This window comes from Mustela putorius, unplaced genomic scaffold (assembly GCF_011764305.1).
Source record: "Mustela putorius furo isolate JIRA1106 unplaced genomic scaffold, ASM1176430v1.1 tig00537227_pilon_pilon_pilon, whole genome shotgun sequence".
Classification (NCBI taxonomy): domain Eukaryota; kingdom Metazoa; phylum Chordata; class Mammalia; order Carnivora; family Mustelidae; genus Mustela; species Mustela putorius.
In genome coordinates, this window is record NW_025422368.1 from 17,366,119 (window position 1) to 17,380,060 (window position 13,942).

The 13,942-nt window shown below is 39.4% G+C and overlaps 2 protein-coding genes across 7 annotated transcripts in view; one reads left to right on the plus strand and one right to left on the minus strand.

Moving 5' to 3' along the window:
- FGD4 (FYVE, RhoGEF and PH domain containing 4) overlaps positions 1-13,942 on the minus strand; it is a 199,766-nt gene that overhangs the window by 33,992 nt on the left and 151,832 nt on the right. For 5 of the 6 annotated variants that reach the window (XM_004771805.3, XM_004771804.3, XM_004771807.3 and 2 more), the window contains one exon: positions 13,191-13,701. In XM_004771805.3, coding sequence (XP_004771862.1) covers positions 13,191-13,701 — 511 coding nt within the window. Of the gene's footprint in view, positions 1-11,053; positions 11,557-13,190; positions 13,702-13,942 lie in introns of those variants that run through there. The other variant, XM_013045487.2, reaches the window with a different exon arrangement.
- On the plus strand, positions 2,150-4,054 carry LOC123389997 (60S ribosomal protein L35a-like). The gene is made up of 2 exons (XM_045073217.1): positions 2,150-2,175; positions 3,703-4,054. The coding sequence occupies exons 1-2, from the start codon at positions 2,150-2,152 to the stop codon at positions 4,052-4,054; spliced, it is 378 nt and encodes a 125-aa protein (XP_044929152.1).

Here is a 13,942-nt window from a genome sequence, read left to right on the forward strand (position 1 = left end):
GCTTATAATAAACGATCTTTTGCTGACTCTAAATCATACTTTAGCTGAACTTGGCAAATTGAAGGTATTCTGATCATAATTTGCAAAATCCAAGGGAGATGTCAGCAGTTATTAGCAAAAACCTGTGTCCTTCCACAGATGGTCTTCTAATGTCAAGTCCCTGACCTTGCCAAAACCAACACAAGATAATCAAGAGTAAACTTGCTGACATTCAGTTTCATCACATCATATAGGTTTATGAAAAATTACTAGGGATTTTTGTGGTGGGGGTGAGGAAATTACGGACCCAAACAACAATTTCACTAGAAGAACAGCTAACACTTATTCACTGATCCCTTGTTAGGCACAAGACACTGTTATATTTTATTTACGTAAGTTGACTAAGCCTTATGATAAGTCTATAGCATAGATACATTATTCCTGTTTTATAGACAGCACACACATAGAACAAAACAAAAATTCCAAGGCTCAGAAAGGCCAGGTGACTTGTCCAAAGTCACACTGTTAAAAGGTAACTGAATCCGATTCCAATCACATAGGAAAGCATGGGACTTTACGTTATGGTTCTCACTCTTACTCTTCTCTGCAACTAGAAACAAGACTGTAATAAGTGTCTGCATGGGATACAGACTAACAAATTATAAACTACCCACTTGAAAATGAAATGTGGTATCTACCAGGCATTTGAATTTACACATTCTTTCTCTAATATAATTTCTAATTATAACAGGCTTCTCAGCATCTTAAGAATTATCAGATATTAAAAATTCAGTCATATTTGATGTAATGATATAATGGTTTCTAACTTTATTTCATTTCACTTGTTTTTTTAAGATTTATTTACTTATTTATTTGACAGAGAGACAACAAGAGAGGGAACACAAGCAGGGGAAGCAGGAGAGGGAGAAGCAGGCTTCCCACCAAGCAAGGAGCCCAAAGTGGGGCTCGATCCCAGGACCCTGGGATCATGACCTGAGCCAAAGGGAGATTCTTAATGACTGAGCCTCCCAATTTCATTTTATTTTTTAAAAAGTGTTTTATTAATTTGAGAGAGAAAGAAAGAGTGGGGTGAGGAGCAGAGGGAAGGGGAGAAGCAGACTCACTGCTGAGCAGAGAACCCAAAGCAGAGCTCCATCCCAGGATCCTAAGATCTTGACCTGAGCCGACAGCAGAGGCTTAATAGACTAAGCCACTCAGGCACCTCTGCTGGGTTCTATCTTTAAAAAATTAGTTACTGAAACTCATCTGTGAGTACATGTAGGGAGAAATACCTGATCCGTCTGTGAGCATGAGCCTCTACTACTCTGTCCGACTTATGCTTAAATAACAAACCTGTTTTAAAATTGCTGATACAGGGGCGCCTGGGTGGCTCAGAGGGTTAAGCCTCTGCCTTCGGCTCAGGTCATGATCTCAGGGTCCTGGGATTGAGTCCCACATCGGGCTCTCTGCTCGGCGGGGAGCCTGCTTCCTCCTCTCTCTCTCTCTGCCTGCCTCTCTGCCTGCTTGTGATCTCTGTCTGTCAAATAAATAAAATCTTTAAAAATAAATAAATAAATAAAATTGCTGATACACTTGAGATACAGCATGATATATATTTTTAAAAGATATTTATTTATTTATTTGGCAGAGAGATCACAAGTAGGCAGGGAAGCATGTAGAGAGAGAGGGGGAAGCAGGCTCCCTGCTGAGCAGAGAGCCCAATGTGGGGCTCGATCCCAGGACCCTGAGATCATTACCTGAGCTGAAGGCAGAGATTAAACCCACTGAGCCACCCAGGTGCCCCAGCATGGAAAATTTTTTAAGTAGAAAGTTAAATATGTCAAGTTATATAATATTGTCTCATATTATTTGCCACTTAAAACTATGTATCCCTACTTTGTGCTCAGCACTTTACTAAGTCATATATTCTTAATGATTTTTTTGGAAAATAGTAATAGCCACACAATATTGATTTAACAACAAAGAAATCCCATTAGCCTAATACACAGACTTCACTTAACATAATGAGAATATGCTATAGAAAAGCCATCTTACCTTTGATATTCCTCTATAAAATAAGCAGATTTTTTTTCACTTGCAAAGAATCACCACGTCCCTACACTGAAAGCGGATTCTCAGAGTACTGCCTCAAACAAAAATACAATAGAGTATGTCTAAACGATCCCAACTGAAAAGGTAAGATGCATGCCTCTTACAGGAAAAAAGGACACAATTTACTTTCCTCTGCTTCTCTCTCCTCTCTGCACAGTGCACTTGCTGGGCTAGGACTGTGCGCCTTCGCATGTGTGGCAGCCTTTCAGCAGAGATCCTCTGCCTTCCCACTAGGTCAGGTTCAGTCTGGTGGTGAGTCACTGTGCCTGCTGGCTCCTGAATGTGCAGCACTGTCGGTTCTGCCTCCCCACTTACAGATGTCACCAGCTCCTGCTGCTCCTTTTCAGACCTTTTGGCATGACTCTTCCATATGGCAGGAGCCCAGACAAAGAGCCCCCACTGCTGCTCACAGACTTCATTTACTGGGTAGGCAGAAGACGCTTGTGTGGAGCCAGCAATTCATTCTTCAGTGCCATACTCATTGCCACATGCCTCAAAACACCAAGTAGGGGAGAAGACATTTTGGAAAGAACTTCATAAAGGTTCATCAACAATTAGAGTTTTCTGGAAGATGCTTTAAGGGCAAAACCTTCAATTACATAAAAATGAATCAGATATTGATTTCATGCTTTCCTACTCAATTGTACTTTTTAACTTTTCAGTGCATATTCTCATGATTTTATTTAAAGCAGGAAGAATTTTTTTCTAAATACATTGAATCAAAACTATTAAAAGTTCTTACAGTTCTTTCCATATATTCACTATAGGTTATATTTAAAATAATATGTATATAAATTATTGGGTTTTTTACAACCAGAATGAATGTTTCTAGGTCCTGGAAGTTTCTAACCAATTAGTTACATTCTTCCACGAAGAAGGCAAATGTGGCTTTGTATGAATACGTATGTTTCCGCTTTCCCTGAAGTCCATTCTTTCAAAGTAAGATGAGTCAACTTAGGGAATAAACACTTGATTTTGTACAATTTGTGAGATGCATCAACATTTTGATAGCTCATTTTTAATGTCTTCCTAGACATTAAAGTCTTCCATGTGGCTCCAGATGATAATTTAAAATGAGATGACAATGATATTTGAATGTCACATAATTGGCCTATCATCTCAAAAAGCATCTTAAAGTCTCTAACCTGTCTTGACACCTTCATTCCAATATTCCAGAACTGTACAGATTTTTTTCTTATTATACTAAAGATCAGGGAAGCCAAGGGAGGCGATCACAAGTGGGAGACAGTGAGGGCCCCAACTATTTAGAGAGTATTTACTGGGTGCTAGGCAAACTGTATGTGTTTCACATGAATTATCTAATGGAATCCTACTCGTATCTTGGGAAGCAGATATCATTATCTTCTCATTTTATAGATAAGGAAGCAGTGTCTTAATGAGGATGGGGAACCTGCCTAACATCATATAGCTAGGAAGTAACTGAACCAGGATTCCTGGTTCCTTGGTCCGTAAAAATAAAGTTCTTGCTTTGTTATGGCTCTTTAAGAGACGCCCCTATGGATTTGTGAGATAAGAAGATAAGGGAGGGAGCTGAGTGGAATTCTTGTTGCTGAACTTTGGGCGCCAGTAAGTGAGGTATGCTGGGAACAGGACTCCTCTAAAACGCCGAATACCATCTGGAAGGCTGTGGTCCAAGGCCATTTTTGCTGGCTATAAGCGGGGTCTCTGCAACCAGAGGGAGCACACAGCTCTTCTTAAAATCGAAGGTGTATATGCTCGAGATGAAACAGAATTCTATCTAAGCAAGAGATGTGCTTACGTGTACAAAGCAAACAACAACACAGTGACTCCTGGTGGCAAACCAAACAAAACCAGAGTAATCTGGGGAAAAGTAACTCGTGCTCATGTGAACAGCGGCATGGTTTGTGCGAAATTCCAAGGCAACCTTCCTGCTAAAGCCATTGGTCACAGAATCCGTGTGATGCTGTATCCAAGGATTTAAATTTAATGAAAAGTAAATAAAGGTGTAGATTCATTCTCTCGTATTTAAAAAAAAAAAAAAGAGAGAGAGACTAAAGTACAGATTTTGTGTTCAATTAAGATCATATAGTAATGCCATAAGGAAGGTCACATGGTTTCAGGGAAGATCTGTAATCAGCAAGAAATTATCCCCAGGTTCACATTACAGGAAAAAGAATACTCACTATGATACACACGTTATCCCTTTCCCAGGGCTTTAATGTATAGTATCACAAGAATAAACAGTTTTTACTTTAGCATGATCCTTCAGGAAGCTTTGGGAGCAAAGTCCAAGCCTACTTTTGCCCCAGCACCACTATTTTTCCAATCTGATGTCCTCTACACTATTTATTCAGTTCAAAACAGAGAATAGTCAAGTGAGAAGTTTTAATCAGAAGGTTTACATTATATCCTTTTGAGATAGGGCAGGGAGAAGGACAAAGAGAGCTTGGACTGAGAAGCACAATTTAGTTAAGCTTGCACAAGATCAGACAGGAAGTAAGTGGTAGTAAATAGAGAACTTTGTTCTTCTTATGCCCAGTTTAGTATACATTAGACTAAACTGCCCTTTGCCTTTTGCAGAAATTAAAGATCAGGCACTAAGGACAATTTAATATATGCTCACAATCAATAACTGAATTCACCTATCCCAAGTCCAAGCAGATGATCAAAGTAATTAGGTCACTAATAAGTGTTTCTGATGATAGTTCCCGAGTTAAAACCTCATGCACATAAGTGAGTGCACTATGTGGAAATAACCGATGGTCCTCAAGCAAGAGAAACAAACAAAATATAGGAAACCAGGGTTTAAAAAAGGAAGTGGCATGCAAAATTATTTCTGTGCATCCTGCAAAGGAGCACGTCAGCTTCACCCGGAACCGACAGCTGTTGGGATAGTCACCTGGCAGGATACGCTGAACATTGGATCTATCAAGGGATATCTCAGGTCATGAATCTGTTCATCTTGACTTACAGATGAGGAAACAGGATTTTAATTTATGTTTTTTGAACAGACAGCTCTCATTATGTTTTAAGGCAGTGTTCTAAATCCTTTACGATTCAGTGATTTTTGCCTTGTAATGACTGTGTAAGACAGGTATTATTATTTCCACGTTGCAGATGAAGAAACTAAGGTACAGAGAGATTTAAGTGATCTGTTAGAGGTCATACAACTAGTAAGTAAGTGGCTGAGCTGGGTTGCAAACCTAGAAAGTCTGGCTTTTGAGCCTGTCTTCCTGACCCCCAGGGTGATGGTATATTGCTTTTGTTTTATTTTCTTTAGTTTTGTTTTATCATACAACAACGGCTCTGTTTTTAAGATTTCTCTCCCACCTATGCCAAACAATGTCTTTATATGCATTGTGACCTCCAAACACCTTGCTTTCCCAAACCTCCTGATTCATGTCAACATGCTGTTAAACCCCATCTTTGACTCCATTATCTCCTTGTTCTTTTGGTACTGCTGATCTGCAGTACCTCACTTGCCTCACTCCCACTGCACTTTTTTTGTTTGTTTGTTTCAGGCCACTCAGCAATGCTGGGGAGACCGTTGATTATACCCACTACCTTTGACCTTGGCCTTCAGAACCTTAGTCACAAGTCACCATGAGACCTAACCTTTTCCATTGTCCTCAACCCCTGGAGGCTATCTCACTGGCCTCTCTGGGGGCGCTTTCCTAATGGACACATTCAGCACCAAGCCTAAGAGTCACCTCTAAACTGTACTCTTAGTATCTCACTCACTGAGTTCCAGACTCTCCCTACTCCTTGATTTATGCTAACAAGGAAGAATTCACCCTCTCAGCCATGCTCTGAACCTTGACTTTATCTTTGAGTTCTCTTTTCCCCTTTGACTCAAGATATCTTACATGATGGTTATTTATCTCAATACTCCTTTTCAGCTGTTTCCTCTTTGTACTTTCTGCAGTGCCTTGCAAACAGTATATGCGCAATGTAAATGTTCTGCTTTTATTAATTTGGTTACCCTGGTTCTATGAGCTAGTTAGCTATACTGTCCCAGTAAGGCCAAGGCTTCAAGATTCCTTCCTTATTCTAAATGATGACCATTCTTATAAGCTCACCAATAATCCTGTGCCCCCCTCCCCCAAATCCTGTGGTTCTCAGGACATTGTTCTCTCTTTTTTTCCCCTCTCACACAACTCAGTATGTTCCCCTTTTGATAATGTTTGTGCTCTCCACGGCTCAGTCCTTGCCCTTCTCTTCCTGTTCCTGCACATTCTATTTTAGCAAAATTAATCACACCCTTATGTACATCCTCTTACATTCTTATCCTCTTTCCTGAGCTCCAGATCTGTATTTCCACTTGCTTCATTAATATCTCCAACGGACGTCCTACAGGTACCATAAACTCAGTAGTACAAAACTCAACCTAATTAGCAACTCTGCTCCCTCCCATCATTCCAAACACAATTACGTTCTTTCCTGTCAGCCACCTCAACTATTTCATGAATATAGTGAGAAACCAAGACCTGCCAAAATTACAGTAAAGTACTATGTCTGAGGTCATCTGAGGTCACCTAACTGGTAAGTGACAAAGCTGGAGTGTGAACTCATCTCTTTTAAATCTAAAGTCTTCATTCTTAACCAGTTGACTGTAACGTTTCCAGAGTATTTCATTTTTGTCTGAGACATCTTCATGAGGACAGTCCACAAATGCCTCAAATTCAGTATGTCTAAACCCAGTTAAATTTTTGCCCTCCCAAATACGTTTGCTCCTTCTATTCTCTTGTAGTTCAGTAGGTGATACACCATCTGCCACTTCCTCCAAGCTAGGAGTTGAACATGGCTCATTCCCTACCTCCATCCAGGAGGCCCTCAGAAATCTCTCTTCCTTGTCCTAACCCACTGCCGCATCCGTCCAGGACCTCATCCTCTCACACCTGGATTACTGCAGTTGCTTACAACTGATCCATCTGTTTTCCTTTTATCTGACTCATTTCTCTAAAACCCACAGATGTATAATCATGTCACTTCCATGCTTTAATTAAGTGCCTCAGAGGTCAGAGGCCAGATAGTATTAGACTTATGGAATGTTTGAAATAACACAGGAAAACTCCTATGTTTAATCCTACAAAACAGGATGCAGAATGACCATATACTAGGCTATTGAAAAAAAAAAAGGTTTCCCCCCCAAAATCAGCTCAGAAAAACAAGCTGAAATGTTAAATACTAAAGCAGCTCTCTTTGGGTGATGGAAATATGGGTGATCTTTGTATTTTCTTTGCATTTTCTTGATTTTTCTATGAGGATTATTAACTTTTATCCACAATTTTAAAAAACCCAGTTTTCAGCAAGGAACAATACAGTTTAAGCATACAAACCCACTGCAATCCATAGCTTATGTTTTCTTTTGAAACCCAAACTTCTACACACAATTCTCTGGCCCTCTGGCCTCTTGTTATCAGGCCAGAAACACCCACAAATATGACATCTATCCACTTGTCTCTGACTAGATACAGCCACTCTTCACTACCTCACCACATTCCTGTCCATTCTCAACTACCCAGCAACTTCCCCATCATTTTGCTTTAAGCTAAATTCAACTGCTTTTCAGCAGTCTGCACCCCTAGTCAGCCCTCTCCCAGGCACAGGTCATTCCTTATCTGTGTTTGCGAAGCATGGATCATACCATAGTATGGGGATTTACTTATGTCTCTTTACTGTGTAGACTGAGGCTTTGGAGGTAGGGTATGTCCTGTTCATTTGTTCCTAGCACCTAGCACAGTATGCCCCACATACTGAATTTACAAATGGAACAGGTGTTTTTTTCAGGTACAGTCTCTGTGAAGTTCGTTTTTTTCTCATTTTACTTTCTTATACCTTTCCACTATACTAAATGGAGCCTCCACAAAATAAAGAACTTTCTAAATTCACCATTCAGTTCTAAGTGAGAACTTTCCCTGTAATACCAGCAAAAACAAAGACTGACTAGCGAAGCTGGATAATTCCATTGCTTCTGCTGTCTTTCACACTCTTTGAATGGAAGCTGAGTTGGCAAGAGAAGAAATAGCTAGGGAGTAACTTATTTGTCTTCAGGTCTAACATGATCTCAACAGCTGCCTCCTTTATTTTTCAAAAGAGAGCAAAGATATTTAAAGCCTCACAAAAAAAAGAACTTGTAGCCCGTCATAAGGAAGAGACAACCAAGGTTAGTATTATGTTTTAACTCACAGAAAACTCTGATACCTTATATTATATCCTGCAAAATCAACAGTGTTAAGGTTCACAATTAAGTGAAGTTAAAAGAAAAAAAAAAAAAAAAAAAAAGGAAAGTGTGTTAACCTGGATTATAGCATTGGTTTTCTATTTGCACTACTTCTAAATTTGATTCTGTCATTCTTTTCCTTAAAAGATGATTATCTTCTTAATTTTTGAGTAGGTTCAAAGGTTTTAAACTCTCAAGGCTTATGTCAAAATATAAGTAAAATGGTAATTAAAAAAAACAAGGCACTAGAAAAAAAACTTAATTTTTTAAAAAAATATTTCTATAAATCTCTATGTTGTCAATTCTCTATCAATTGTATTAAATTTCTATCTTCATCAATTCCTCACCTTATTATATAATTTCTTTCATTTTTGGTGAAATGAAGGATTAATTAAAAAGGTGTCTGTAGGGGCATCTGGGTGGTTCAGTGGGTTAAGCCTCTGCCTTCAGCTCAGGGTCCTGGGATAGAGCCCCGCATCAGGCTCTCTGCTCAGCAGGGAGCCTGCTTCCCTCTTTCTCTCCGCCTGTCTCTCTGCCTACTTGTGATCTCTGTCAAATAAAAAAATAAAATCTTAAAAAAAAAAATAAAATAAAAGGTGTCTATAATATTCTTGATAAAACTGCTATTATTAGACTTATTATTATGTTGCCAATAGCAGATTTGTAATTTCTATCAACTTTAGTCTTAGAAAGCATACATCTGAAGGTTTATATTTGGCTTACAATATGAAATACAGAGGAAGGAAACAGTAATAAGCCACAGGGAGATTTACAACTACAACCTGTTAAAAGTAGATCTTGGGTATTAAAAGGTTCATGAAAACTATAAAAAGAAGTGTTTATTAAATGGTGTAATCAATGAATGCATTCCATACTAATGTATTTCTAATGAAGCTTACTCACTGAAGCACATAAATCTGAGAAAAAAAAAAATCCATCCTTAAATGAAAGTCATTCTAAAATGTCCTGACCCATTTACCTGAGTCTCTTAATATAGTTAAGCTATTTATGATAACCCAAGTCAGTCATGCCAAACAGGGATTATAATACTGTTACCCCTGAAGTACTGAAGCCCTCAAGTATGTAGGCACATGTGACCGTTTCCTGTCCCCTGTCGCTTAGGGGTTTTAAGGTTTCCTTCTAATGACATCTCCCCCTTAGCAGACTTCAGTCTTTTAATCTCTTGTAATGCACAATTCACTTTAATTTAAAGATACTGATAACACCTTATGGGTAAGAGCTAAAGGTGTCACAAAGTGCTCACAATTTTCCTTTACTTCAGAGGCTTTTAAAAAACTATCAGCTTACTTTGGAGGCATCTGGCTGTATTCGAGATCACTGATGCTACGAAAAGTTTCAATATTGGAAAAGTGTAGCTTTGCTAAAGTATGGTAAGAACAATAGTTTCAGTGAGGTAGGTATTATCTTTTATAAAGTAAAAGTAACAATATTCTGTATTCACCACTGAAGTGATTCTTGATCACAATAATATATCAGATATCAGTGAAAGTAACTCAAGCTGAGACAATTTTCAAGTTAGTTCTCATTATTAATGATGACTGTTCAAGATCTATTTTAGTGTGTATCTGCTTTTCTGGACAATCTTTGCAATTCTACTCTGCTCCTACCCCTTCATCCCCCAATCCCTCCTTCTCCCATTCTTGGCCAGCATTTAAGAAACAGCCATTACATTTAATACTGGCTTAAACTTAGCTAAGACTATCGAGATGTCTCTACCTTGAGTTATATAAAGTCCGAAGTAATTTTGTTCAGTTGCCTGCAGAGTGAAACCCAGATATTCCTTTATATCTTAAGAGATTTGATACACTAGACAGTTCAAGAGGCAGCTGGCAATACCGGCTATGCTAACAAAGGAAGATACTCATCAACAACAGCAGAACGTGATTATTACAGTATCACTGAAAAGGTGATCACACCCAGTTAATATTCTTTAACTAAAGGCACAAATAATTTGATTTGTTTAAGGTCATACCACTAGTTAGTGGGTGAGCCAAAGCAGCACCCAAACTTCCTGGTTCCAATGGTTCTACTATATACGACTAACTTATTTTTAACATTTCATTTTTCTTTTTTAACTGTGACATAAAATTTACCATCTTAACATTACTAACATTTATATTTGCGTATTTGAACAAAGGCAATGTAACAGACACCAGAGCAACAAAGGAGAAATATTATCACCACATAGAAATTAAATCCTAACACTCCCTTTATTTTTTAAAAAAGATTTATTTCTTTATTTGACAGAGAGAGAGAAAGAGAGAGAGAGAGCGCGGGAGGGAGAGCACATAAGCAGGGGGGCTGCAGGCAGGAAAGGGAGAAGCAGACTTCCCATTGAGCAGGGAGCCAACATGGGACTTGATCCCAAGATCCCAGGACCATGACTGAGCCGAAGGCAGAGCTTAACAGACTGAGCCGTCCAGGCGTCCCCCCAGTACTCCCTTTCGGAGGAGAGACACATGTGGTATTTTGTATCAATAGCTCTACAGAGAGAACTGCACTTCTGTTCTTACACACAGCATGTGCTGTCCACTACTCACTCCCATATGGGAGAAAGGCCAGCTGTGCTACTTCATTGCACTAGTTTAACACCAAAGCCCCTATTCAAGTCTCTCCCAAACCAAATATGACTCATCTATGAGAATGTACAGATAATAATATAGGTCAGGGGATAAAAAGTACTACCCAGTAACCAAAGGCATGACCAATGAAAATATTAATAAGAATAGTTCTTACTGCTATATAAGCACTTGCTGGTGGCATCATCCCAACTATTAAAGGAGTCTGGAGCTTCTTGATTCTAACCTCCTCTTCTATTCACCATGGTTCAAGCACAGCAGCACCACCACAAGATGTAGTGAAGAGATTCACTTTGCAGGGCTCTGTCTCTTTAATGCTTCAGATAACGTTACCAAGTATGACTCACTTTTCTTCCACCCATTTCCTTATTTAAAGGTTCCCTGCCTGACAGTCAGCACTTAAAATTTATTCACTAACTAGAAGAAAATAAATCCCTATCTTTTTGTCTATTTGGGACCTTTTTCAGGGTTAGTAAAAGCTGTCCCCTAACATGGATTTCATTTTAGTTAAAGTTGTAAATACACAAACTGCTTTTTACTCTGATATTTTAGTACCAGTCCTTTTGAATTTCTCCCTTTGTTAATGCCAGCACCATAAAAAATCCTAAATAAATTTAGAACTTGGATTTGTCATTGACAGATTTTCCTATAATTGCCAAATTTTAAATTTCAACTCTCCTACACAGACTGTTATTTATAATTAAAAAGAGAAACTGAGCAATGGGAACTTTTGTGTGTGTGTGTGTGTGTGTTTTGTTTTTGGTCCTCAGACACATAAACAACTTTGTCTTCCAGTGAACTGTATGATGATGCTTATATTGCACCTTTGATCTGAGAAATTCCAGGTATTTTGTAAAAGTTGTATTTATTAATTCTTCCAAAGCATCTTATTGACATAAAGAATACAAATGCAATGGTCTTTTTCCTAGAATTGTATCAAAGTTTCCCTATAGCCCAGGTGAATTAGGAACGTATCTCACCAGCAAATCAGCTATTAAGCTTAGATTCTGCACACAGACAGATATGCCATTGAATGAGTTTCACTGAACTGCAGCCCTCTTTGGAAAGGATCGAAAGTTCTAGTTTGCCAGAGCTTCCCCTCTCTCTAGTACATTATTCGTGATGCTGTATTCATCGATACATCCTGCGTTTAGGCACTTAAGTTTGTGATATTTTTGTATCAAATATTGGCCTGTCAGTCAGGGCACAAGGGTCCAAGCTTTTGTGACCTGAAAAATCACTTTGGCTTTCTGGAATTGTCCCTACTTCTATAAATGAATTGCTTAACTAAGATGATATATATATATTTTAAGATTTTATTTATTTATTTGACAGAGAGAGAGGGAACATAAGCAGGGGGAGTGGGAGAGGGAGAAGCAGGCTTCCTGCTGAGTAACAATTCCCAATGCAGGGCTTGATCCCAGGACCCTGGGACTATGACCTGAGCCCAGATGCTTAACTGACAGAGCCGCTTAGGTGGCTCCTAAGATGATCTTTAAAGAGGCTTTTAAATCCAAGATTAAGTTGACTGCTTTAAAACTATACTAATTAGAAATTTTTTTTTAAATGACAGAAACAATTAGAAGCCTGGAAAGAGTTATGGTTACAATCTGTTGAGTAATTTGTGAGCACTCCCATATTTGTGTCCTTAAATGAAACGCGTGCTAGTACAAGTTACTTTTTCAGGTCTAGACTAGAAATGTGTGAAAAGCGAAAATTACACCATTTCCTCTTGCTTAGTCCATAAATATTAGGGATCTAGCCCTTACATCTAGAGCAACAAAGAACATTTTCTTCCTCTCTAAGTAAAAACAACAAGCTTGTGGTTTTCCTATATTGATGTCTTCCAAATGTTTTGACTCTTGAAATCATAATAGAAAGACCAACAGAAATAACACCAGAAAAAGCAAAATATTTCCTTATAGAGTAGGGGTAACATTCATTAGCAGCTAATGCTTAAAAATTGTTTAACTGGTGGTGCGGGTGATCTGACTCATACATCTCACGGGTGCTAGTAAGTAGAGTTTTATTTTTTTTATTTTTTAAAGATTTTATTTATTTATTTATTTGACAGAGAGAGATCACAAGCAGGCAGAGAGGCAGGCAGAGAGAGAGGAGGAAGCAGGTTCCCTGCTGAGCAGAGAGCCTGATGCGGGGCTCGATCCCAAGACTCTGAGATCATGACCTGAGCTGAAGGCAGCGGCTTAACCCACTGAGCCACCCAGGTGCCCCAGTTTTAGAACCAATAGCGCAGTTGGTGCTTCCTCTACTTATGACCCGGTCCCATGCGTTACCTTCATCTCGGGGTGGGGGTCCAGCTGGTCCGATTCCAGAGGGCTTTCTCCATCTTCCCGCTCTTGCACCTGGGCTTCCGTGTCTGCCCTTCCTTCTTCCAGGGGGAGTACCTGGCTGACCCTGGGAGTCCTACAGCTACTGTCAGCAGCATTTCCATCATCATCCTTTGCTGTGGGGGATGCAGGGCCTGTGGTCGCTTCCTCCTCTCCTTCTCCGTTCACTAGGCTCACAGCAAGCAAGGGTTCCAGAGCTTGAACTGGAGTTTCTGGGCTAAGAGTGGCCGCTTTATCCTCCTCCCATTCTATCTGGTTTTGTGCAGCTATCACACCATTAGCCACACCAGTCTGTACACCCTGAGTTGGATCAGTGTCATTTTCTAGCTTCAGTGGTGGGTGCTGGGAGAGGAGCTTTTGCTGAGGGGTGGTTGCCAGTCCATGCCTTCCTGGGGTCCTAGGAACATTCAGGTTCACACCAGAATCTTTCTTCAAATCACTGTAATTTGATAATGTGCTGAAAGATAAAATACAAGAGAAGCATGTGAACACTGGCATGGAAAAGTTCTAGAAGAAAGACCAGCTTATTCCAATGGAAAGGAGATATTTAGTGAAGACTTTTCCTCTGATGGTTTTAGAAACGTGAATTGGAATAGTCGGGCATAGTTCGCAGTCTCTTGGGATGCTACAGACACTTAAGTAAACATCCAAGTAAAGATGGGAAGACCGAACATTTGCAATAGGGTCTGGAACATTTC

Coding starts and splice junctions, on each gene's coding strand:
- LOC123389997 (XM_045073217.1), top strand. CDS start 2,150: ATGTCTAAACGATCCCAACTGAAAAG. Junction 2,176..3,702: donor AAACGATCCCAACTGAAAAG/GTAAGATGCATG, acceptor TGCTGGGAACAG/GACTCCTCTAAAACGCCGAA.